This window comes from Rhincodon typus, chromosome 19 (assembly GCF_021869965.1).
Source record: "Rhincodon typus isolate 14 chromosome 19, sRhiTyp1.1, whole genome shotgun sequence".
NCBI classification, from domain to species: domain Eukaryota; kingdom Metazoa; phylum Chordata; class Chondrichthyes; order Orectolobiformes; family Rhincodontidae; genus Rhincodon; species Rhincodon typus.
In genome coordinates this window covers 26,452,025-26,477,028 of record NC_063350.1, presented here as the reverse complement: position 1 = coordinate 26,477,028, position 25,004 = coordinate 26,452,025, and the positions used below count along the sequence as shown (strand labels likewise).

Here is a 25,004-nt window from a genome sequence, read left to right as displayed (position 1 = left end):
GATGAATATTGGAAAAACAGCTTTGACAAAATGTGACATTGTTTCAGCAAATACTCAAGCTCTGTGCTGCCGAATGACTATTTGTAACAGCTAATTGTTAAATGAAGATGATTAAAGACTTGCCTTTAAAAAGAGAGCTGAGGAAATGGCTAAAGCAGGAGAGACCACAGCTGAACTGCAGAGGGAACAATTTAACAAGCTGGGCTTGAAGAATTCACAAAATTAGGGATTAACAAAGTTAAGGATTGATAAAGCTATGGAGGTGTTGGAAAGGAAGTTTGAGGAATGATCGTCAGAAATTATAATACTGAAATCAAACTTCTGTGCATCATTTCTGAATTAATTTAATTTCATTTTCGGATGACAATCATTAAGGTGTTGCATGCAAGCCTCATAAGGAAGGTAAAATAATTTATTAAATAATCTCTCAAACAAGATTCATTTCTGATTTCAGCTATCAAATAGGCAGCCACAAGCTTTAGATCTATTTGAATTACTCATTGTGTGTATCTTAATCATAACTTTATTATGGGAATTCCCAAAAACAATAAAAACCTCACACTGTTACATCATTCACTGAGTTGCTGCTTTATGTACAATACCTTTACTTAATACTGATAACAAATGTAAATCAATTTACAATAAAAGGGAATTAGACTGCATTAAAGAAAAGCATTTAGATACAATATCTAGAACTATTATCACATTGAAAGTGAAGAAATAGTTCACAGATTCTCCATGTTTTATTTACTTTGAAAAGTTAACACAAAGGACATGGCTGGCTGCATATTGTTATTGCTGCACTAGAAGATCAATCCCAAGGCAATGACAGCATTATGTTAATGTTAGCAATCCAGATCCCCTGATTAATTTTCTGGTGATACTAGTTCAAATCAAGTGCAACTGGTGGTCTACAAGTGACTCTATACCCATGGGAATATGGTTGGCCCTGAACCAGCCTAGCAAACCACTAAGATGGAAGATGACTCGCCACAACCTTCTCAAGGGCAGTTAGGGATATGCACCAACTGCTGGCCTGGACCTTCATCTATGAAGGAGTAAAAACAAAATCGCTACTTGGCACGTTCCTCATGACAGACATCACAAGCAAAACTGAAAGCAAGCCACGTTAGGGTGGATTACCAAAACTTTGGTAGGTATGTCTGAAGGAACATGCTTAAAAGGAGGAAGGAAAGGCAAAAAGGGATTGAGGAGGCCATTCCAGAGGTTAGGTCCAAGGCACCTAATGGCGTGATGTAGGAGCAATGAACATTTTAGAGGCTCAAAGGGCTAGAATTTCTCACAGGGAAGGGAGAACAGAGGAGAATTAAACAAAAAATTCACCCAAATCTGTCAGTCACGTTTGTACATCTGTCAATGGGTTATTGCAAATATTATGAGTGAATGGAGGTAAATTATCTGGGTACAGACTGGGACAAATGCAGTAATAACCAACATAGAGCATTGTAACTTCTCCAGTCTGGAACAAAGAAATACAGAAACACCAGTTACCTGGAATTCTTTTCAGCAAGCCCTTCAACTCACACTCACTACTCCCAGCACTGTACAAGCCCATGATCCACTGGGTTGATGCTGCCAAACAGCAATGTGCAGACAATGAGCTCAACATGCTTGTTAAGCCATGAAAACACTTTTATCAGCAATTGTCTAGTGGGCCTGGGATGTTTGTGTAGAGGTAGGAGGTAAATGTAACTCAGTCACTGATTTATTGGTAAGTCTGGAAATATGGGAAGAGCCAGCATAGTGGCTCAGTGGTTAGCACATCTGCCTCATAGTACCGGGGCCCAGGTTCAATTCCACCCTTGGGTGAATGTCTATGTGGAGTTTGCATGTTCTCCCTGTGTCTGTGTGTGTTCCCTCTGGATGCTCTGTTTTCCTCCCATAGTCCAAAGATGTGTGGGTTATGCCAAATTGCCCATAGTGTGCAGGGGAATGGGTCTGGGTGGGATGCTCTTTTGGAGCATTGGTGTGGACTTGAGGGGGCTGAATAGCCTGCTTCTACACTGTATGGATTCTATGTAGGTGGTGTGGCTGAGCAGGGAAGCTGAGTGACAGCTTTAAATTTTGCTGTGTTTCAACTCCCCCCTTACCCCGCTGTATCAGCGATTATCCCATTCTGGTGACTCTGTTTTGCAGACACTGGCATCAAAATATGGGGAGAGGGATTGATTAATCTGTGTGTGTTTGACTGCGTATGTTGATTAGGTAACAATTTGAGATAACTTTAAATGTTTTCAAATATATTAAAACATTGTGATTTGCAAACCTTCAATAATGTTTATAATGGAATGCATTGTTTAACTGTCGATGATGCTCAATTTAATTCCGTATCCATGTGTGTTGGTGCATCAGCCAATAGGTTCAAATGATGGATTTGAAACCATGCACCGTCATGTCTTAACATAGTTTTGGTGTGTTTTATGTCTTGGGTTCAGTCTTGAATCCAGTTCGCACACTTGTTGTTGGGCTTTCTAACATTATTTTATATTTCAGAAAATTCCAAAATCCAGAAATGCCTTGGTTACGTACTCTCCAGATTGAAGAAGTTGTTGTGCATTAGAAACAGTTTCTATGTGAATTAGAATTGTCTATCCAATTACTGGAATACCACACTTGGCTCGTTTTGAGGACAGAAGAAAAATAAAGCATAAATTAAAGTAATAACAAAAATAGAATACTGTGGCTACTGGAAATCTGAAATAAAAGCAGAAAATACTCTAAATGTTCAGCAGGTCAAACAGCATCTGTGGAAAGACAGAGAAAGAGATAGAAAAATATAACATTTACATTTGGTCATGTTTTAAACATAAAATAAAAGGAATGCTGTTTGATAAAATATTTTGGTACCTTAAATGTTCCAAGAGAACAATATATGTACAATGTTTCTTTGCAAATACTTTTGGATCGAGCTGACAACATGACATAATGTTTGTATTCTAGGATTTTGATGAAATGTTATGCAATTTGAATAGATAGAATATTTTAACACAAGAGATACTTAGAAAATGCAAAACCAGTTGAAATAAGACACTAGTAAAACCATTTGAAAACTAAGAGTATTTAACATTACTGGTGAACCAGGTGCTTAGGATATTGCTCCCAATGTTATGCAGATTCCTGATTTTAGTGTGAAATTTATTAACTGTAACATCTGCAAAATTATTTGTGATAACAGTAGCAACTTGGTTTTGTATTGCACCTCTAACATAGTAAAATAACCTAAGGCACTTCATAGCAATGTTACCAAATAAAATTTGAAATGGAATCACCAAAGGTGTTGGTAGAGTGGATGACTAAAAGGTTGATAAAAACAGGTGCATTTCAAACAGCATCTCAAAAGAGGAAAGGCAGAGAGGTGGAAGTGTTTGGGCAGGGAATTATGGAGTTTACAGTTTGGCAACTGATGGCACATGCAGCAGTGCTGCAGTAAGTGATGTTGCAGAAGATCAACGGGACCAGAATTGGAGGCGTGCAGATATTTTGGAAGTGTGTAGGGCTGGTGGAGGTAATGGAGATGATGAAGGGTAAGGCCATGAAGGAATTTGAAAACCAGGATGAAATTTTTAAAATTGATGAGTTGCTTAAGTGGGAGTCAATGTGGGTCAGCAAGAGAACAAACAGGGCCTGATGCAATTTAGGATACATGCCAGAGACGGATTATCTCCAGTTTATAGGTAGGAGAACACAGAAAGATTACTGGGAATGAATTAGAATAGAGATTTTTGTTTTGGGGGCTTCACCACGAGTTGCATAGTGCCTCAGTGATTAGCATTACTGCCTCACAGTGCCAGAGATCCGGGTTTCATTCCAGCTTTGGGTGACTGTCTGTGTGGATACTGCACATTCTCCCTGTGTTTGTGTGGGTCCACTCAGGTGCTCCAGTTTCCTCCCACAGTCCAAAGATGTGCAGGTTAGGTGGATTGGCCGTGCTAAATTGCCCATATTGTCCATGGGTGTGCAGGCTAGGTGTATTAGCCATGGTAAATGCAGGGTTAGGGGGATAGAGTGAGGACCTGGTTTTTTGGGGCTGCTCTTCAGCAGGCCAGTCAGATTCGTTTGGCTGCATGGCCTCTTTCTGCACGGTAGGGATTGTATGACACATTCTATGAGGCAGTGGTGGAGTTGAACAATGTTAGAGAAGTGGAAATAAACATATATGGTGATGGTGAAAATCTCTACTTGCAAACTCATGTCAGGTTAAATTAAAACACCATAGTTGTGCACATTCTCAGAGGCAGTTATCAGGGAGGGCATGAAGATGGTAGTTAGGGAACTCACTTTGTGACAGGGACTGAAGATAATTGCTTCCACCTTGCACAATTTAGTTGGAAGAAATTTCTGCTCATCTGGTACAGGATGTCAAACAGTGGTGGGTTTGAAAGAGGTGGTGGTGAGTTGGGTGTTGACAGTATACATGTGAAAACCAATACTGTGCTTTGTGATAATGTCACTTTGGGGCAGCATATTGATGAGAAATAGTAGAGGCTACAGACAGATCCTTAAGAGACATGATGTAATGTGTCAGAGCAGGAAGAGAAGGCATTGCAAGCAATTTTTTGACTATGACGGAATAGGGAAAAATGGAGGCAGGTGAGTGTAGTCTAATACAGCTGGACAAAAGTGGAGAGATATTGGAGGAGCATAGCGTGGCTGGCTGAGTCAAAGGCTGCAGACAAGTCGAGAAGGATGGGCAGGGATGTTTAAAACGGTCACAGTCACATAGCTAAGAGCTGTTTAGGTGCTGTGACAGTGGAGAACCTCATTGTATGGTCTCAAACATGGAGCTCTGCAAAAGATGAGCATGGATTTGAGAGTTGATAGTAAATTCAAGGACTTTGAATAGGAAGATTGTTGACGAATGGTAATTTATAAGAAAGCAGGTGTCAAAAATTCATTCTTGGGGAAAGGGGTGATGATGGCAGATTTGACAAAGAGTGGGACAGCACCAGGGCAGACAGAATCATTAACAACACCAGCTAACCTGGGAGTTGAGAGGAGAGCTGTACAATCAGCAGTTTCATGGATACGTAGTCAAGCAACCAAGGTATTAGCCTCGTGGATAGACAGCGAGAGAGAATGATGCATTGAGATGGAGGTTGAGGGTGAGCAGTCATTTGGTTCAGAGGCTGAGGGAAAAAAGCAGTGAAAATAATTTGTAAAATATTTCGAGTTTTGGATGAGTGGGAGAGAATGAGTCTTTTAAAAGGAGAGGTAAGAGGGATAAAAGAAGATGAGATGCTCAAAGTAGGAAGAGGTGTCAGATTTAGGTCACACACAAATATATTAACATATTTGGAATGCACACAATTGCACATAAGCACGTGAATGAACATTGACTTACATTCATGTAAATATAATCACCTGCATAGACATATTCTGTACATTTTACTTGGGTTTTAGCTTGAGAAAACAAGAATGCTAGTAAAATAGCAAGTAGCATTACCAGTACCATTCTACTGGTTCCTTTGCTATGCCAAGTTGGCCAGATATAGCCTATAATTGGCTCCATGCCCACCCCCTTAATTCCAGCTAATTTCCAAGTCTTAGACCCATTTCAATACCAGTTACTTAGTGCTACTCCCAGCTTGGTTGGGAACACTACCTCAGTGGAGGTAATCCAGCCTATTGGATTATAATCTGGTGTCGTGCGATTTTTGACCTTGTCTAACCCAGTCCAACATCGGCACCTCCACATCAGTGGAAGTAGGAAAATTATTGCTGGTGCTGGAATCAGGAGTAACATGAACTGTTACCTTTGATGCAAACAAATAAAGTGTTTTGTTATGGTTGGAATTATTAAAATTTTCAGTCTTTACCTTACAGCAATATTATACACCAGTTGACTTAATCTTAATTATAACTAGTGATAATTTATTTCGAATGTTTTGTTTGACTTTACTCAAAGAGGAAAGATGCCCCTCCATCTCCTAAATATTTTGATAAAACAATTCCTTTAAGAAACAAACTTCTTTAATTTCTCCCAAATTTTATAACGACTACTTAGTAACAATGATTTAATAAAGATTGTTTTATTTTCTACAGCTTTATAAATTTGAACCATTTGAATTTTGATAAGAGCAACAAACTGTTGTAGAAGTTATTTTCTAAAATGACAGTGATGCCATAAAAATTTAACCCATCAGTTTATTAGACCTGGACTAGCTTATTAGTTTATTAGCTTAATGTTGGGCTAGGAATTAAGAATACTTAAAGTTCATGGGCAATCCCAAGGCAGTCATTCGACAATATGATATTTTAAAGAATATTCTCATTTATAATTTGAACAGAAATGTTTAATGTCAGCGGAAAAGCAAATATTACCTTCATAGTTGTTGAAGGACACCAACATTTGTACTAATGCTTTAAATGATGGGCGATTTTGTGCTCTGCTGTTCCAGCACCGAAGCATTATTTCATACAGTTTTCTCGGACATTCGTCAGGACAAGGCATTCGGTAATCTTTAGAAACCATGCTCACTACTTCTTGGTTGTTCATACCTGCAGCAAAATGATTATTATTAAATTGACTAAAATTAAAGCTATACTTTCCTAATAATTTCAGTGTGCAGTTTATGTACAACAAAACTGAAAGCCTACCTGGGTAAGGTGTTTTACCATGAGTGACTGTTTCGTAAAGAAGAACACCAAAAGACCACACATCAGATTTCACAGAGAAATGGCCAAATTCTATAGCTTCTGGGGCCGTCCATTTATATGGAATTGTAGTTGATTGAGACACGTACACATCCTCCTAGATTTAAATGAAACAGTAGAATGTTGAATATGACAAGAATAGAACATTTGGCCTAACTCTAATCTATAATTGGATTCCGGCCACTGAAAGTGCATAACTTTATTATCATTAAATTCCATTTATGCTAAGCAATATAATTTAAATATTAAATCAGTTATATAAAACAACTCACACATGGAGAGTGCGTCATTTAAGTGCAAACATTGCTCAAGGGATGTGGAATCTTGTATCAATCATGCACTATCACACTCTACAACCATTGCATGTTAATATTTCAGTGTCCATTATGTGAAATAAATTCCAGTGAATAATTTTGAAAACTTGTATTTTCCATGTTTAGTTGCTTATCTGATTTCCCTTCTCAAACACTGCTGTTCTTTGGTTCAAATTATCAAATAGGTCATCAACAGCACACTCCCAAGTTTCTATTGCAACAATTCAAAACATTTTACTTCTAAGTACTTTCTCTCTCTTTGTTAATGTTTTGCCATCATCTTGTGGTTGTTTACAGTAAAGTTAGCATCTACTTATCTATAATATTAATAGCCAGTGCATTTTGTGTATATCAAGGGAGTATGGTTATTTGCAGTGCCACCTCTCTACATTACAGTGAGTAATTAAAACTTTTCTAATTGTTGAATCTGTGAAAAAAAAATGTCACTATTCACATATGCCAGTTCTTTCTAACTTAGATGGAGGGGTTCAAACTGAAATTTAACAAAGTCAAATTCTGGTTTTATAATATAAGTTCATGATCTCCAGAAAAAAAAGTGAGATGTGAAAGAAAGAATAAATTAACAGATGGCTATGCATTCTTAATATACACCACAACACTTCATTGTCAATTAATCACTTTTGAAGACACTTATGAAGTTTATTTCCTGACCATTTCGTTTCTAAACCAGTTGTAATATGAATAATGATTGATTGGTTGATACTGATATTTGTGAATTGATAATTGTATGGAATTATTAGACAGCAGTAGCATTCAACAGCTTTCAGTTCAGCCTGTTTTCTGAACCAAAGAAGCTCACAGTTCCCAAGCTCTTTGCATTTTGTTAACAACTTTTATCAACTTTCAGTAAGTGTCAAGCACAAGGATGACTACATGTAAAAGAACAGAGAGCCTTGACTGAACAAATATCACTTAAATCTACAATTGAGCAAATTAAACATAGAGCAAAACATATCTCTGCAAATCTTGCAGGGAGACTGGGGAAGGAAGGAAGGATCAATGGGTACACACAAACACACAACACACACATACCCAATGAGTGAACAGAGGACCAGAGACACCCAGTTAATAAACATAGATGCAGATTCAGAACCTGTTATTTTATTACCACAAGAAAAAGAGGGTTGTCATCAGAAACATGTCAATTGGATTTGAGAATGAGGAACAGCATAGAATATTCACTGATAGCTAAAAAATGTTACAAATTTGATTCTTCTAAAAAGGAGACCCGAGACAAAATTCATGTCTCTGGTATAAATGGGATGCAAGAACATGGTAAATGTCATAAAGCTGACTTCCAAATGAACTTTATAAAGATACATATAGTTACTACTTGATGTTGACTTACAGCAATGAATTGCATCCAAAGACTCAATGGAAGTTGTTAACAGCTGCAGCAAAATAAGAGGGGTACTGAAATTGAAAGAAAGAGCCCAAAATTTACAGAATGAGTTCAACAAAATGTCTGAGTGAGCAGAACAATGTCAGATGAAAATTAAAGATGACAAATGTGAAGTATTGCACATGGGAAATATTAGTGTTACTAGTGTGCCATTAATGGAAATATACAAATGACAGATTATTAAATTGAACTGGTCAATATAGAGACTTAATAGAAATGTTGATGATCATTTCCAACTAAGTCAAATGATATATGGAATCAAATTTTACAATTCGCTGGTCAGATGACACATCAGGTAATGTGTCCAGTTCTGACTGCAAATAATCAGTGGTGATATTCAAGTGTTGAGAAGAGTCAAAGATCTGGGCATCTCAGCTTTTAGAACAGGCTGGAGAAACTTTGGATTTCAATCTTTCAAAATGAGGAATAGGAAAGATGGTTTTATGAAAGCATTTTAAATACTTAAGGGAATGTCATATTTCTTTAAGTTATCTCCTTGGGTGATACAAAGGGACAAGCATTCACAAAACTTAGAAAATAATTTTACAATTGATATTAGATAGAAATTTCTGATATGAGAATGAAAAATACTTGCATTTAATTTCTGGTCCCAAACTCTGAAACCATTTAAGAAACAAGCAGAGGTAAACATAGTGTGATTTTAGGGTATTACTGGATGGATGGATGGTCTTCCTCACCCTTAAGCATCTTGTGATGAAGCAGTAAAATCAAGAAGGTACTAAGAATATACCATATAAAATAGATCAAAGGTCAACTCTGTTGTATACTTCTGAATTGAATCTAATTAGGTTTATAGTAATTTCTGTTTTAATGGTCTACACATCTTTATTATAGTCCAAACTTCAGAGGAGATCAATAAGTCTGATAGCTCCTTTCTAGCATTATTAAATTTAGCAGTATGCATAAGTGATCTGAAAGGAAAAAAGCATTACCTTTACCAAGCGGGCTAATCCAAAGTCAGCAATTTTGCAAATGCAGTTTTCTCCAACAAGTACATTCCTTGCTGCCAAATCTCGATGGATATAGTTTTGGGATTCCAAATATGACATTCCCTCTGCTATTTGAACCGTCATGTCAAGCAGGTGTTCTGTGTTCAAATGTAATCCTTCTTTGCCTAACATTCATTAAAATGAACAGGAGTAAGGATGAATAGAACATAAAAATTGATTTTGACAAAAAATACAACTTTATTGATTCACATTTTGTATAATTCTACAGTAAAGTTTACATCTGAATATGCTACGTATTCAAGCTACAAATCTCTTATTATTTCATAGATGTGTGTGACAATAATGAACTTGCACTACATTTCTGTGCACATTAAGCATTTATACATAACATTGAGAAATCTAGTTAAAGCAGAAACAGATATAATTTACCAAATGTTAGAGACTGGTTGGCAATGGAATTAAATTAAGTCAAAACTAAATAAGTCAGTTGAGAAGTCTCCCAAGAGAATTTTCATCCATTTGATCTTTTTCAACTGAGTAAACTCAAAGCCGTAAATGGCCATTAAATTTATAAAATAGAACCATAACAGCACAGAAAGAAGTCATTCAAATGATCGTACCTATACAAGCTCTTCCAAAGAGTTACCCAATTAGTACTATGAGTCCAAATTATTTTAGCGAGATTGAGTTACATTCACTAATTATCCCGAGTTAAGGAAGGAGTAGAATATTTATGACCCCTCAGAGGAGACCAAATAAGAGCAAAAGTTCAAGAGCTCCAACTATGGAAGTCAGAACTGGATCATTAGTAAGCTAGATAACAAAAAGGTTAGCTGGGTTCCCAAAGGCATTTTTGCTCTTCAAAATACTTACTAATGAACTCAAAGGAAGTGAGAATGCTATATTTGCTGCAGACACTATGCTGCATGAGAAAGTATTTCAAAGACAAGTCAAGAAATTATTTGAAGAATTTAAGGCACAAATTTTAGAGGTAAACCTGGAATGGATTATTTCATTTTTCAGACACATTTGCCGATGGTATTAGGCAGTATTGTAACTGTTTTGCCACATGACTGATTTGTAGATTTCCAAAAGCATTTGGTCAAAGTTTGAAGTTATAAACAGAAAATGCTGGAAGGTCAGATAGCTTCTTTAAACATAGAAAAGCAAAGTTAACACTTTTGTTTAATGATCTTTCATCAGTTCTAAATATTAACTCTATTTTCTACTCACAGATCCAAATCTGCTGCAGGTTTCCAATAATTTTTGTTCTTATTTCATATTTTCAGAATCTGTCCCATTTTGCTTTTGTTTTAGAGAGCTGAATTTTCCTATTTTCCTCTCCTTTCTCTGCACTAAACAGCACTGTAATTGGCAGACTGGAACTGAGGGCTAAAAACCTTGTGCACTAAGAAAACAATGTAACCCACTCAGAGGTTGGCAGCCTGTAAGACAGTATGGAATTCACCGTGCAATGTTAAGTGGACAGACGTTGACTACGTCCAAGCACAAAGTGAGTGAGCACTCAGAAATCAAGCTAAGAGCCATAAGATGCATTTGTCTATATCAGCTCAAAAGCATCCTCTTTAGATGCATGAGATGCATATTTGCCCCTGCATACCAAGTGACGTGGAGAAGCATGCAAATCATAGGTGTCCATTAGCTCCAAAGTGTTGAAGGCTTGAAGTGGTGTCTGATTTGTTTTGAGAGCAGGCATGATGATTCAGCAAGGATGTGGTTTGCTGATGCCAACTTGTGTGGTTGAAGGGTTGAGGAGCATGGCCACCACACAGGAACATACAGGGTTGCCTGATGAAGCAGCTGAATGATGACTGGGACAAGAATTCAACAGGTTGCAGATACCAGATAGCCATTTTGAATAACGTGTCACGTTTTTGAGCCACCTAGTTTCTCAGTGGAGGAGAGGAAAATTGGAAGGGAGAGCAAAGTAGGGCAAGGTGGAGATGCAAATTTGTGGAAACAAAAGTGTAGTTAATACTCATGGGATAGATTCTGAACTTGTCATTTAAGTTCTGAGGAGAAAATCAGATGATTTCTTTTCAAAAGTCAAGAATTTGATTTTATTATTCTCACCCAATTTTGCCACCTTTTTTTAGCATTACGCTTGCATTATGCCAGGGAGTGGGAAATTCTACCCAATGTCACTTTTCTTGTTGGCAAAAGACAATATAAACTGCTTCAGGGCTCACAGAACTACATAAATTAAAGCCTTTCCCTTTTTGTCCTGAGTAGTAATCTTCAATCTGGCCCCTTGTGATGAAGTAATGAACATCACAAACAACCTTCTTGTAAACTCTCAGAATTTTAAAGAACCTGTCAGAAGTGAAAAAAAAGCTCTAATTTTCCAAGCTATAACTGTAGTCTGAAATTTGATCTTTGCAAACAAGATGCTGTTAACAGTATCCTATAACAGTATCCTTTATGTTAGCATTAGTGGTTTTATACTTCTGCAGTGGTGGAGAATCCAGCAAAAGTGGCTATTGTCATTTTGAAAGTTTTGTGTTGCAGTCTCCCAAATAATTTATGTAATTCTTCTTGATGACAGTTTTGTCTAGTTTGCTTCAGTCCCTTTGGAGATACCAATATCAAATCAAAAAAGGACTTCAAGAAAAGAATGACCTATTGCTAGAGAATATTTTAATATCCCAACGTAAAAATGAAATAGGTACACCTTAAGTCAGTAGACCGTAATGCCAATTTCCCAGAACACAATATCATTTGCAGCTACAGCCTCGATGGCTGAATTGAAAAAGGGCTCTGATTGTTCACTAAAACATTTCAACAGCACACTTAAAACAAATCCAAAATACTGAACAGGTAATAATATAAAAAATGTCTACTCAACTTCGTAAATAATTTAGCAAACTGCCATTTTTCATTAGTTCTGTTACAATGTAATAAGGATCTGCTGTTGTGCATACTGCATAAAGCGACATTATATGTGGATGATGCAATCTCTTCATAACCTGCGTCTCTGCCTGGAAATCTTTCTGATTCATTACATCTGGAGAAAAATATATGTACAATTGTAAGAATAGATTTGATGAAGCATAAACATTTTTTGTTTACTACATTTTTGCTCTTCGTATGTTATTTTCACAAAACTTTCCACCAGCTTATAGCCATATACGTAAATGCAGAGTTTTCGTAGAATTATAGAATCCCTACAGTGTGGAAACAGGCCCTTCGGCCCAACAAGTCCACACCGACTCTCACAGCATCCCACCCAGACCCATCCTCCTATAACCCACCTAATCTACACATCCCTCAACACTATGAGCAATTTTTCATGACCAATCCACCAAGCCTGCACATTTTTGGACTGTGTGAGGAAACCGGAGCACCCGGAGGAAACCCACGCAGACATGGGGAGAATGTGCAAGAATAGATTTTATTGTAACTTATAAAAAACTTAACACCATCTTTTTGGCCAGCATCTTTCTGAAAAGGGAAACAAACAGCGACTGTTAATGTAATGCAAAAGTAAAATTTCGATCATTATCGGTCGAAATCACTGCTAGGGAAGCTACAATCTGTGTCTAATTTCTAACAATATCCTTGTAGATATGATAATGGTTTTGTTACAAAGGGTAACTAATACTTGGGCAAGTATGAAATAGTTTGGGTAATTTCCTCTTTTGTTCTTTGTCTATTTTTTCTAGAACTAGAAACATTTCGCAATGAAGCATCATTATCCAATTTGGAAGACAACCACCAGTATGCTAACCTGTCAACAAGAATGGTCTATTACTGCAGGACCTTAAATATGTGATAGTCTTACTGTGCAAACTGGTTAACTTGTGACCTAAACATAGATTTAGTCTGAACTAATGTTTTTGACTTTCCATTGACTTTGCTATTTGAGCAAAATATCAATTTGCAAAAGAAGAGCAAAGCTGAGGTTGCATTAAGTTTCTTTCGTAGCCTTGTGTGTTAATTCTGTCAGGTTATTAATATATACATGAATACATCGCACACTGTTAATGTTGGATATTAAAATGCTGTTTTTCTAATAAGGAATGTTGTTATCAAAATTTCAAGATTTGATTTCCTTTTCAAGGATTTTTTTGCAAGAAGTTATAACACTTTCTGTAGCTTACATGCATCCTTGTAGGTGATTGGTGATGTTAATATTAATGAAATTTGAAACAATTCATGTCTTAGAGTTCATTCAAGTCAAATGTACACATTCTACAAATATTCACATACTATAAAGGCATTAGGACAATAAGTAGTTGCTAAATTATGTGGAAATGCTGCACTGACACAAAGAGGTATTATTAAGGATATAGCAAGAAAGATTGTGCAAGTGAAAAATATCAGTGTTATGCAAATTGTTCTGTACATTCCATTATGAAAAACAAAACATGTTGCAAAAAACAGTATCTATGAGCCAAATCACCCTGTCTCAATTCCAAGTGCTCTGAAATTGAAAAATATGCAACATAACAAGATAATAGACCCAATGTCACAAGAAATGCAAAGGTAATAATCAAGTTTGTCAGAAAGAAGTGTGGAGATTGGACAGGATGTCAAAATACCCAAAGGGATATATAAGTATATGTCATCTGCTTTTTTCTATGACAAGAAAAACCAATGATTGATCTGGTGGGCATCATTTAACTTGAGAACTAAGCGTGGAAGTAAACACCAGAACATACAAAAAATATGGAAGCAGGATGTAAGAAGTAACAGAGGAGGAAATTTAAGTTGCTATTGAAATGAGAGAAGGCAGTGTTCTAGCCAGCTGACCGTCCTCTTGAATTACCTACAGACCTGAATTGGTCAGTTTTACATTGGCAGCTGTTGACAAATAAGATATGCATTGGACATTGCCTCCTAATCTATGTCATGATAACCTTGAAACAGTGCTTGTTTAGGTCAAAAGGTCAGGCCGAACTACATTTAAATTGTTGCTATTAGAAATGGCATTCTTGATCATGTTGTACCATACTCCAACTCTCTGATCAGTAAATGTTTTGCCACAGATTGAAATTGACCACAATAACCCTTCGGATACTGAATGTCTTCTGAAACTTGCACATTGCTTTACAGTGAATTTTTTTTTGAGTGCACAGCAACATCTGCATCCGCAGTGAAACCAGTAGTTATCGAGACACAATAAACTGGCCCTCAATTGTTCATTTCCACTGCTACTAGGTCCAATGAAAATGGTTATAAGCAAAGATTAGAAAGGGACTCTTAACTCTTATAGTCAGACACTTTCTGTGGCTAAAATAGTTTAGTCAGCGTCAGCTGTAAATATTTGTGGAGTAGCCAGAAAGCAACAGTTGTGTGTCATCAAGAGATAGCAGGGTTTATCTTTGAATTCATTGTGTGGAGACTGGCTAAACAAAGAAGATTTCCAACACAGGCAGTGATGCATTTAGGGTTAGTCATAGGTCCATGAAATGACCATTTAGTATTTCTTGTAGAAGCTTGTTTGCTAGTGCACTGTATGTTCCTACTCCTCTACCTAGGAAAACACTTTGTCGCAAAACTTATCAACAAGCAACACATAAAAGTTAGCGACAAATAGGTAAGCATATTGAACACTTGCAATTATCGTTCCAGTTTCACCATTTTTCTATGGAGTAGAAAGAAGGTGGTAGATGTTCAAAAGTCAAATAAAGTAACTCTGAGATGTTTCCTTGGGTACCTGGATTTCTCTATAACACTGTTGCTCACAGTACTTTACAAATTGATGATTCCCTGGAGATCCTCGCAGATCAGGTGCGATTTATCAATTATAACATTTCTGGTCAACCACAATCACTTTACTCATTTGTTACTTATCATATCCTTGCAGGTGAGTTCTCACTGTTTCCTGTGCCAGAGGTAGTTATATGGCTTCTCTGGCCTCATTCCTAGAATACCTTCTCCATCTGATCTACTTCACTGAAATACACATGGTAGTATCTGTTACACCTATACTCTGCATTATCACTTCTCTCACTGATAGGAAAAGAAATTCTAAAACTGTCCTAACTGACCTCATTGGCAGAATTTTACTTTTGATGGGCATGGGAGACCAATCTGACATCTTCTTGCGGCCATGCCACTTAGGGAAATTTGGGTAAACATGCCATCTGCTTGGAGCATAATTAAGTTATGTATATAGACAATTAAGGGCCTCTTCCCATCTCCTCAGGGATTTCTCATCAATCATTTAAACAAGGCATTGACAAACTAAATCAGCTTTTGGAAATATTTCCTTTCATGATTGTTAATCAATTTTTGGAGGGGCAAGAATAGTTTGTGCAGGTCTAATCATGCATAACTAATCTGTTGGCACTTTCTCAAAAAATTAGATCATGCACTTTTTCAGCTAAATCAGCAAAAACATGTAAATAGGTGTGTCAGTTTTTACTTTTTGAAGCAATGAAATTTTAATTTATAAAAATATCCAATGGCCACCTGTTAGTGACTATTTCACTGTAAATTAAATTAGTTTGAAATAAGAATAATTTCTTCAAGATAAAACCGAGCATAGGATGCTAGAAAAATTAAAGGTCACACAGCCTTAGAAAACAGCATAATTCTTCAAGAAAATGATCTGCGTTCTTTAAAATAAACTTTGCTGCAAACCAATAACATTGTTAAGTATGATTCCAGTGTACAAGTAACTTGAAATGGGAGTTTTAAGCAAGGTTCTCGAGGCAGCTAGGGGTGCCCAATAGATATCAATAGATAAGGATCTGTATACTAATGAGGTAACAAAACCGAGAATGATCCTTTCTAAAACCCAGGTCTGCAAAATTCAAATAAGATTAACACCAACAAGAACCATATTAGTATAAATAAGGCAATGTTGCCTAAACTATAAGGGGTCAACTGCTAGCCTCAGAGCTGACATTGAGTCTCCTGTCCTAATTGAAAAAAAACACTTTCATGTTGAAACTTGCTTCAGGCACATTCTTACCAACATGGACCGTTTTGATGGCTACTTGAACTGTTTTATTCCAATATCCAGCATATACTTCTCCAAAATGTCCAGATCCCAATTTCTTTGTGAATGTGAATTCTTTCTTTGGTCGCTCCCAGTCATCCACAGTCAAATAGGACAAATCCCTTATATTTGGTTGATATTTCTTCAAATACAAAGCACATAAGATTGGAATAAATGTTTCCTTCAAGTGTCAAAATGTATTGATTGTCAAAGTAAAAACAAAATTAATTCCTTAGCAATCGTTTGGTTCATATTTTCATGAACTAATTAGAATATATTTTTGTCTGCAACGGTTCCTGAAAGAACACATATGAACATTCTAGATTCTTCTCTATTTTGCTGCACCATCTGTCCATTTAAATTGGACAGAAGCAGTGGGCTGTGCATGAAAAACATGCACATTGCAAATCAACATTTATGCAGGAATACTTTTAGTAGAAAAATAATCACAAATACTTAATTTAATGAATGCATCAACAGTCTATGCAATGGTACTTCGCAGATTTAAAAAAAAATAAACTACCTTTAAACAGTATCAGACACTACATGGATGCGAACAACAAGGAGAATAAATTGACTTTAAGCTTCATGCTGCTCATTTGCAATTTTATTGGAATCTCAGGTCAGATGGTGGTAACTTCAACTTTAAGTCAATGGGGTGCGGGTTCAGGTACCTTCCAGGTCTTGATGACATAAATTGGCCAATAATTCAACTACAAAAGAATTCTACATTCTTGAAGGTGATTTCGTGCAGTTGTAAAACTAAACCAAAGTGTCTGTTAAGATAGGTATTAAGAATTTGCTGGCACTTCACTAACAGAATATTTTATTCACAGAACGATCTTAACAACAGTTAGGGGTTGAATATTGTTTTGATTATGGAAGAAATTTTGCACAGGTATTCCTATCTAAACTTCTTCTCAGAACTGAAATAAAGTGGCCCACTTTTTAATGTGCCCAGGATATTAGCTGTGCTTGCTTATATGCATGGACCTAACTAAATAGTACCTGGAAAATATGAAATGGAAGTTAATCGAGTGTGATGTAATGAGATGAAGCCCAGCCTGTCAGAAACAAAATCAGGGGCTGTGCATGCAATTTCCTGATGCATCAAGTTCCTTGCTGGGAAAATGTAATCAGAAACTCTACCCACAATGTCAGACAGCACAAATGTTTTGTATGAAGAAAAGGTTAACCTGCTTTTTTCCACAGCAAACTGAATTCTGTCACTTTTTGTCTTTCAACCAAAGCTGTATATTGTTCTCGTATTTAAAAAAATGGCCTGAAGATACATCTTGATAGGTTTCACTTAAAATTAACTTACTTTCGGAAAAGGTGTAGTTAATAGGAGATTTGATCGAAGACAACTTAATTTGTAGTATTCCACAAGTTCTTTTAGACTGGAAAATTGTTTGTTTGTATTCAGGCAAAACGTCCCAGCTTTATTTTGCATGATTCGATAGTGTCTGATAATGGCTCCATCTCGTACTGAAGAAGAAAGGATAAAATGGGAATTCTGCATGACATAGTATGTCAAAGAAGATTACGAGAACTTGGTCAGATAGTTTAACTTAACTCATCAGAACTCCAAAAATTAAAAACAAATGAAAGCAATCCTTTGATAAGAGCCACTGCAGTGTTCTAGATTCAAATTCTAAAAGCCCTCCCCTTTTCTGACTCCATTAATTGAGAGGAAATCACTGAAACGATAGATAAAACAAAGGAATAATGTTAGGGAACAAAGTTGAAAAGTTGTACCCATTTCAATCAACAAATGAAACAAATTCACAATGTTTCTCTTAAACCTGGTATGCCACAGTTTTTGGAAGGTAATCAACTGAGGCAGGTTTTATAGGTGTGGAAAAACTGGTGAATTTTTAAGTGAAAATCTATAGACTTTGACACAAAGTGAATTGCAGAAGTGGCGAAAAATGAACATAGGGTTAAAACAGATTACAGAAGGAAGGGGTGGAAGTATAGGTTGGATTTAGTTTGGCTTGGAAAGATTTGGAAATAAATGCTGGTGCATAGCTAGCTGATGAATGGTAGTATGGATGTGAAAATCAGATTGAATGCTTAGATAGGATTTGTCTGAGTTACAGTTTATCTAGAATGAAGCTCAATAAGGAGAACTTTAGGGAGGCCTTGGCAGAGATTTTAATGCGACCAAAGTACAGATGGATAGAAATGACTAATATTTGGGAACCAATGATGGAAGTCTTAGCAAATGTATGAAAATAAGCTCGTAATCAAACAGGACAATATGATTGAGCATTGTTAAGTATAATCTGAGTCAAAGGCACGTGAAGCTGAATTGATGAAAATGTTCAGTACCTTTAGCACTTGAACAACAATGGTTTTGTTCTGGTCATCCATGACCTAATGTTAAGGAAGCAGTTGACAGCATAACAGCAGTATAGAATCAGGTCATTGGTGGAAGGGTCAGTGCACTTGTCAAGTTGAATATCACCGGTATTCAAGTGGAAGCTCATCCCCTGCTTATTTATGTTGCTGACGGCAGTGTGATTCAGGATTAGAGGGCTTCTAATGATGGACTTTTAGCTGCATTAAAAATGAAGACCCAGAGGAGAAATCATTCTGAGAGATGATTTGGTTTAATTGGGTCAAGTAGGAATGGAAATATGGAAGGGCTGTTACACAGATGCAGAAGAGAGGAGATGGTGCATTATGGGCAACAGCGTTGAAGATAAAGGAGAGGCTGAAGAGTTTAAAGAGGAATGTTAGGGTTCCACTGCAGTCACAAAGGGTACTGGGCACTTTGAAGTCATCAGTATCAATCTGTGGGAACTTGGAAGGATATAGATAGGAAATGGTGCAAAATGTATCCAAGGAGATGACTAGAGACATGCAGAGGAGGGTTTTTAACGGGCATGTTGCCACTTCCTAATCTCACTGGCTTTGTCTAGAATATACGTTTACTTCTATGCTTTTTTAACAATAGAAAGAGGAACTGGAGTAGACCATTTAACACTTCAGTGATGTTAATTGAGAAACAAATATTTGTCCGGCTATTGGGGAAACTTCCTGGATATGTGAAGATACCAAGAACTGCAGATGGTGGAGTCAGAGACAACACAGTGTGGAGCTGGAGGAACACAGCAGGTCAGGCAGCATCAGTGGAGCAGGAAAGTTGATGTTTCAGGTCGGGACCCTTCTTCAGAAATGGGGAGGGGAAAGGGAGCTGGGAATTAAATAGAGAGAAGGGGTGGGGCTGGGGAAGGTAGGTGGGATGGTGATAGGTGGATGCAGGTGGGGGGGTAGTAGGGATTGGTCAGTGGGAAGGGTGGGGTGGATAGGTGGGAAAGAAGATGGATGGGTTGTGTCAGGTCAAGGAGGTGAGAGGGAGGAGGGGTGTGGCTGGGGGAGGGTTGGTGGTATGGTGATAGGTGGATGCAGGTGGGGGTAGTAGGGATTGGTCAGTGGGAAGGGTGGGGTGGATTGGTGGGGAAGGAATGAACAGGTTGTGTCAGGTTAAGGAGGTGGTGATGAGACGGAGGTTTGGGCATGGGATGAGGCTGGGTGTGGGGAGATTTTAAAACTGGTGAATTCTATGTTCAGGCCATCGGGCTGTAGGCACCCGAGGTGGAATATGAGGTGTTGCTCCTCCAGTTTTTGGGTGGCATCATTGTGGCACTGGAGGAGGCCCCAGGATGGACATATCATCAAGGGAGTGGGAGAAGGAGCTAAAATGGTTAGCGACTGGAAAGTGTTGTCGATTATCGCGTACAGAGCGCAGAAGCTCCATTAAAAGGTCTCCAAGTCTGCGCTTGGTCTCCCCGATGTAGGGGAGGCCACATCGGGAGCAGTGGATACAGTAGACCAAGTTGGTGGATGTACAGGTGAACCCCTGTCAGAAATGGAAAGGTTGCTTTTGGCCTTGAATGGAGGTGATGGGGGAGGTGTAGGGGCAGGTGTAGCACTTCCTGCGGTTGCAGGCAAAAGTGCCACGAGTGGTTGGGGCTAGTGGGGAGTGTGGAGCAGACGAGGGAATCATGGAGTGAGCAGTCCCTACAGAAAGCAGATAGGGGTGGGGAGGGAAATGTATGGGGTTGGATTGTAGGTGGCGGAAGTGGCAGAGGATGATAGGCTGGGTGCAGAGGTTGGTGGAGTGGTATGTGAGGACCAGGGGGATTCTGTCTTTATTTTGTTGGAGTGAGGGGATTTGAGGGCAGAAGTGCAGGAAATGTAAGAGATGCGGTTTAGGGCATTTTTGATCACTGGAGGGGGAAGTTGCGGTCCTTGAAATAGGAGGACATCTGGGATGTATGGGAATGGAATGCTTGATCTTGGGACCAGATGTGGCGAAGGCAGAGGAATTGGGAGTAAGGGATCTCATTCTTGCAGGAAGGTGGGTGAGAGGAGGTGTAGTTCAGGTAGCTATGGGAGTTGGTGGGCTTGAAATAGATGTTGGTGTTGAGGCAGTTACCAGAGATGGAGACAGAGAGGCTCAGGAAGGGGAGGGAGGTATCGGAGATGGTCCTGTGAATTTGAGGTTGGGGTGAAAAGTGTTAGTAAAGTTGATGAACTGTTCAAGCTCCTTATGGGAACACAAGGCTGCGCAGATACAGTCATCAATGCAACAGAGGAAGGGGTGGGGGACGATGTCAGTGTAACTGCAGAAAAGGGACTATTCCACGTATCCTACGAAGAGGCAGGCATAGCTCGGACCCATACAGGTGCCCACAGCCACCCCCTTAGTCAGTAGGAAGTGGGAGAATTTAAAGGAGAAGTCGTTCAGGGTGAGGACGAGTTCTGTTAAGCTGATGAGGGTGTCAGTGGAGGGGGACTGGTTGGGCATGTGGGACAGGAAGAAGCAGAGGGCTTTTTGGCCATCCGTGTGGGGAATGCAAATGTATAGGGACTGGATGTCCATGGTGAAGAGGTGGTTTTGGGGGCCAGGGAATTGAAAGTCTTGGAGGAGGCAGAGGGCGTGGGTGGTTGCTAAAGATACTGAAATTTTATCAATTCAACTTCACCAGCCTTTGACTTAGATTATACTTAACAGTGTTCAATCATATAGCCCTGTTTGATTATGAGCTAATTTTCATACATTTGCTCAAAATTGTACCCCCTCACAAGTGGGGCTGGAGGATGCAAAACGGGCAATTCAATATCAATGCTCCCTCTAGTTGCTTATTATGGCGATTGGACCTCAGAGTTCTGTGCTTTGTATTGACTTCTGAAACTGGAAATCAGTGAGTTGGCATGCCAAACAGTTTGTGAAGGACCTTGGAGTGGCTGCACGGTTGCTCAGCTTAGCGGGAATGTTGCTCAACGTAGCTGGCCAGATTCAACATCGGAAACTAGGTTGGATCTCCTGTCTCGCAGCTAAAGCGCGTATAATTTGCGTATATGAGTAGATTTTGGTAATCTGCTTTAGGACCTCCTCCCCTATTAGTTAAACAGCCCTTTACATAACCAACAAATAAGAAGCATTGGCACATATAAGAGTGAATCACATCGGCTTTGAGGACTAGAATCAGACTTGGCAGTTACAGGTAGCCCAGAACTGTAAGTTGAATGCCTGCACTAGGCTTTAAAAAACAAAGAAAACACTTTGTTCTCATTCTATTGAGGGAGGAAATGAAGCTGTTGATTGTAGAATATTCCCGTACAGGAAATCTAGTTCAGGTTTAACCACAAACTGACTGGATGTGCGGTTTTGATTGTCATGTCGCAAATGATCAGTTATGAAACTCAAACCATTACTCCACAATAAAACTTAAAAATAACTCATGCAGCTGCATCTAGATTTCTTTTGACATTGAATAAAATAGATTAAATGATACCTAACCCTAACAGGTTCAAATAAAATGTTGATTACTTGTATAAAATGCTTACCAGATAATGCATATGTGTTTTCTTGATTTTCACTTTCACGGATAAGAAAAGACCCAGTTATGGTCTCGCTAGAGAGAAGAATAATTTTTGCTTCTGACCGGCTGAGTTTCCCAGCATACCAACTGTCAAGGGAAGAGGTAAAGTGCAGTGAAAATTAAGTCACAGACTTACAAAATTAAATTCCAATACATCACTTGCACTATGCTTTTTGTAATATTGAGATTTTGTAGTTTATTATTCCTGAGACAAAACTTTGAATTTCCAGTTTTCCAGTGGTTGAGGATTGCAGCAACTTAAATTATTTTTACGTAATCCAAACTATGAAACACGTCCAATTTCTGACATTTGTATGATATTACACAAACTGACTTAATGGGATGTACATCCTAAGACTGAAAACACATTACACAAACAAAAAGACTAATCTAAGTAATTGGAAATATCCTGTCAATCTGATGTCTCCTCTCATTAATTAAGTAACTAAGAACATAAGGAATAGATTATATAACTTTACAAGCCTGCTGTTATTCAACAGGATCATGGCTGTTCTACCTCAAATTGGATGTTGTACCTAATTGTTATCTTTCAACAATTCATATATAAGGACACACATGCCCTTCTGAATACGAACGTTTCCAGTCTTCCAGCATTCAATGTTTAAAAAGAAGCCTATTATTTTTCAAACTAAATTGGATAACTTTATACTTTCCCATATGATATTCTGACACGTTCTTGCCCACTCATCCAACCCAACCATATTCCTCCACAGCTTCTTTGCAGTCGTTTCACTGCTTACTTTCTCATCTAACTTTGGTATCATCAATAAACTTCAATGTGTTGTACTCAACTCCTTCATTTAAGTTATTAATGGTACTTAACTAAAGATAGCCCTCCAGCCTAAAAGTGTCCTGTTTATTCCCACACTGTTTTCCATCTATGAACCAGTCCTAATCCACATGACTACATTACTTCAATCCCACAAGTCTTGACTTTGTGCAATAATCTATTGATTTCCACTTTATCAAAAATCTATTTAAAAATCATAATAATCTGTATCCATTCATGTCACTTTTTTCATCCCACTAGTTACCTCCTAATGGCCAGCTAATTAAGTTACTGACCCATTTGGCACCAGGAAAATCCCAGGTTCCATCTTTGATCCATATCTAATTGCCAACCCTCCAAGATTGCTCTGCAGTACCCAGACATTGAAGTTTTATCTCCTGAGCACTGCTGTGAGCAACACAAAAAGAAAGTCACAAGGACAGAAAACAGCTCCATTTTGAAAATGTTCCTTGATTAGTTTTGTTTTATCAAGAAATATTGAAAAAACTGTTGGACTGGGGCAGTGCCATTGGAGGTGAATGATCTTGTGATGAAGCCTCTCAGAGCAGGTCTGATCAGACTGGCAGCCCTAGTGACTTAGCTAATCTTTGAAAATAAAGGGCCTATGAGATATTCACGGCCTTAATTAACCATAAAGTCTTTGCAATCCCCGGAAATTACTTCCTTCGCTGCATCAAGATAAATAAACAGATGTTCCCAAGCCTGACAGCTATCCAGTGGTTCATGCTAAAAATGTACAGGGGTGAAATTTGACAATGTCTGAAAACAGGTACAGGAATTGCAACGATGGACCAACCTGCACATGTTGATTCTGATGCAGACAGCACACCAATTTTGTGCTGCCTGCTTACTGACATGTTTGCAGTGTGGAACGAGCAGGAACAATGGCTGTGCACCTCAAAAGATCCAAACTAACAAAAGCTGGTAGCAGTTCTGAAGAAGGGTCTAGGCCTGAAACGTCAGCCTTCCTGCTCCTCTGATGCTGCTTGGCCTGCTGTGTTCATCCAGCTCTACACCTTGTTATATCTTATAGCAGTTAAAGGTAGCCTGCACTAATTAATGAGGGTGGGTTCATTGTTGCTTGAGAATCATTCTACAACAGACTCTGACATGGGAAAGAGGCCAGGCTCCAAGGATTCCTGCTGCACTGAATACAATCCACAGGGTCATGAAGATCCCACAGACAAATGCTCAGGATGTAATGGAAGCAGATAAGCTGGAGGTCAATGGCACGAGCCAAGCTCTCAAGACCAGGATGCAATGCCACAAGAAATTCATTTAACTTCAGCAGAGTGGAAAATCTCAGTGAATGTATCTTTAAACTACCAACTGTACCATTTATTTCAGATACTGCTCAACACAGTACACCTTCATCATGCACCTACCATATCCTCCATCAAGTAATCAGAATGTGGAGGTGCTGGCGTTGGACTGGGGTGGACAAGGTCAGAAATCACATGATACCAAGTTACAGTCCAACAGGTTTATTTAAAAACACAAGCTTTTGGTGTCTTAGTCCTTCTTCAGATGTTAGTGAGAGACGTAGTATCAGACAGAGAATTTATAAGTAAAAGATCAAAGAGTCACGCTACTGATGAGGATGTATTAAACAAACCTAAGGTGCCGTTAAATCTTTAATTAGTTAGAAGGTTTTAATTGATAACATATGTATGTAAATCCACAATTTCCTTTCAAGTCACTGTTCTGAGAGAACTAAAGGATTTATTGTGTAAAGAAGAGGTGACATTTTAGGTCAGACAATGCATGTTAGGTGTGAGGCCTTGTTTAGAATCTGTTTGTGTTTTGGTTTGGAGTCAGACTGGTTTAATTTCTAAAGTTCGAATTTATAAAATGCCACATTGACTGACTGTCTATAAATTTCTGAAGAAGGGTCTCGGCCCGAAATGTCAGCCTTCCTGCTCCTCTGATGCTGCTTGGCCTGC

General features: G+C 38.3%; 1 protein-coding gene across 2 annotated transcripts in view; it reads right to left on the bottom strand.

Moving 5' to 3' along the window:
* Nucleotides 1-329: 329 nt before the first annotated feature.
* The window catches only part of LOC109928567 (protein-tyrosine kinase 6-like), a 29,864-nt gene continuing 5,189 nt past the window's right edge, over nucleotides 330-25,004 (bottom strand). Inside the window, exons 2-9 of one of the 2 annotated variants that reach the window (XM_020528524.2) lie at nucleotides 22,216-22,337; nucleotides 17,678-17,841; nucleotides 16,327-16,495; nucleotides 12,250-12,408; nucleotides 9,366-9,547; nucleotides 6,619-6,772; nucleotides 6,343-6,519; nucleotides 330-2,765 (exon numbers count right to left, since the gene is read on the bottom strand). In XM_020528524.2, the coding sequence (XP_020384113.1) occupies nucleotides 2,755-2,765; nucleotides 6,343-6,519; nucleotides 6,619-6,772; nucleotides 9,366-9,547; nucleotides 12,250-12,408; nucleotides 16,327-16,495; nucleotides 17,678-17,841; nucleotides 22,216-22,337 (1,138 nt within the window). In that variant the 3' untranslated portion in view covers nucleotides 330-2,754. Of the gene's footprint in view, nucleotides 2,766-5,017; nucleotides 5,148-6,342; nucleotides 6,520-6,618; nucleotides 6,773-9,365; nucleotides 9,548-12,249; nucleotides 12,409-16,326; nucleotides 16,496-17,677; nucleotides 17,842-22,215; nucleotides 22,338-25,004 lie in introns of those variants that run through there. The other variant, XM_048608130.1, reaches the window with a different exon arrangement.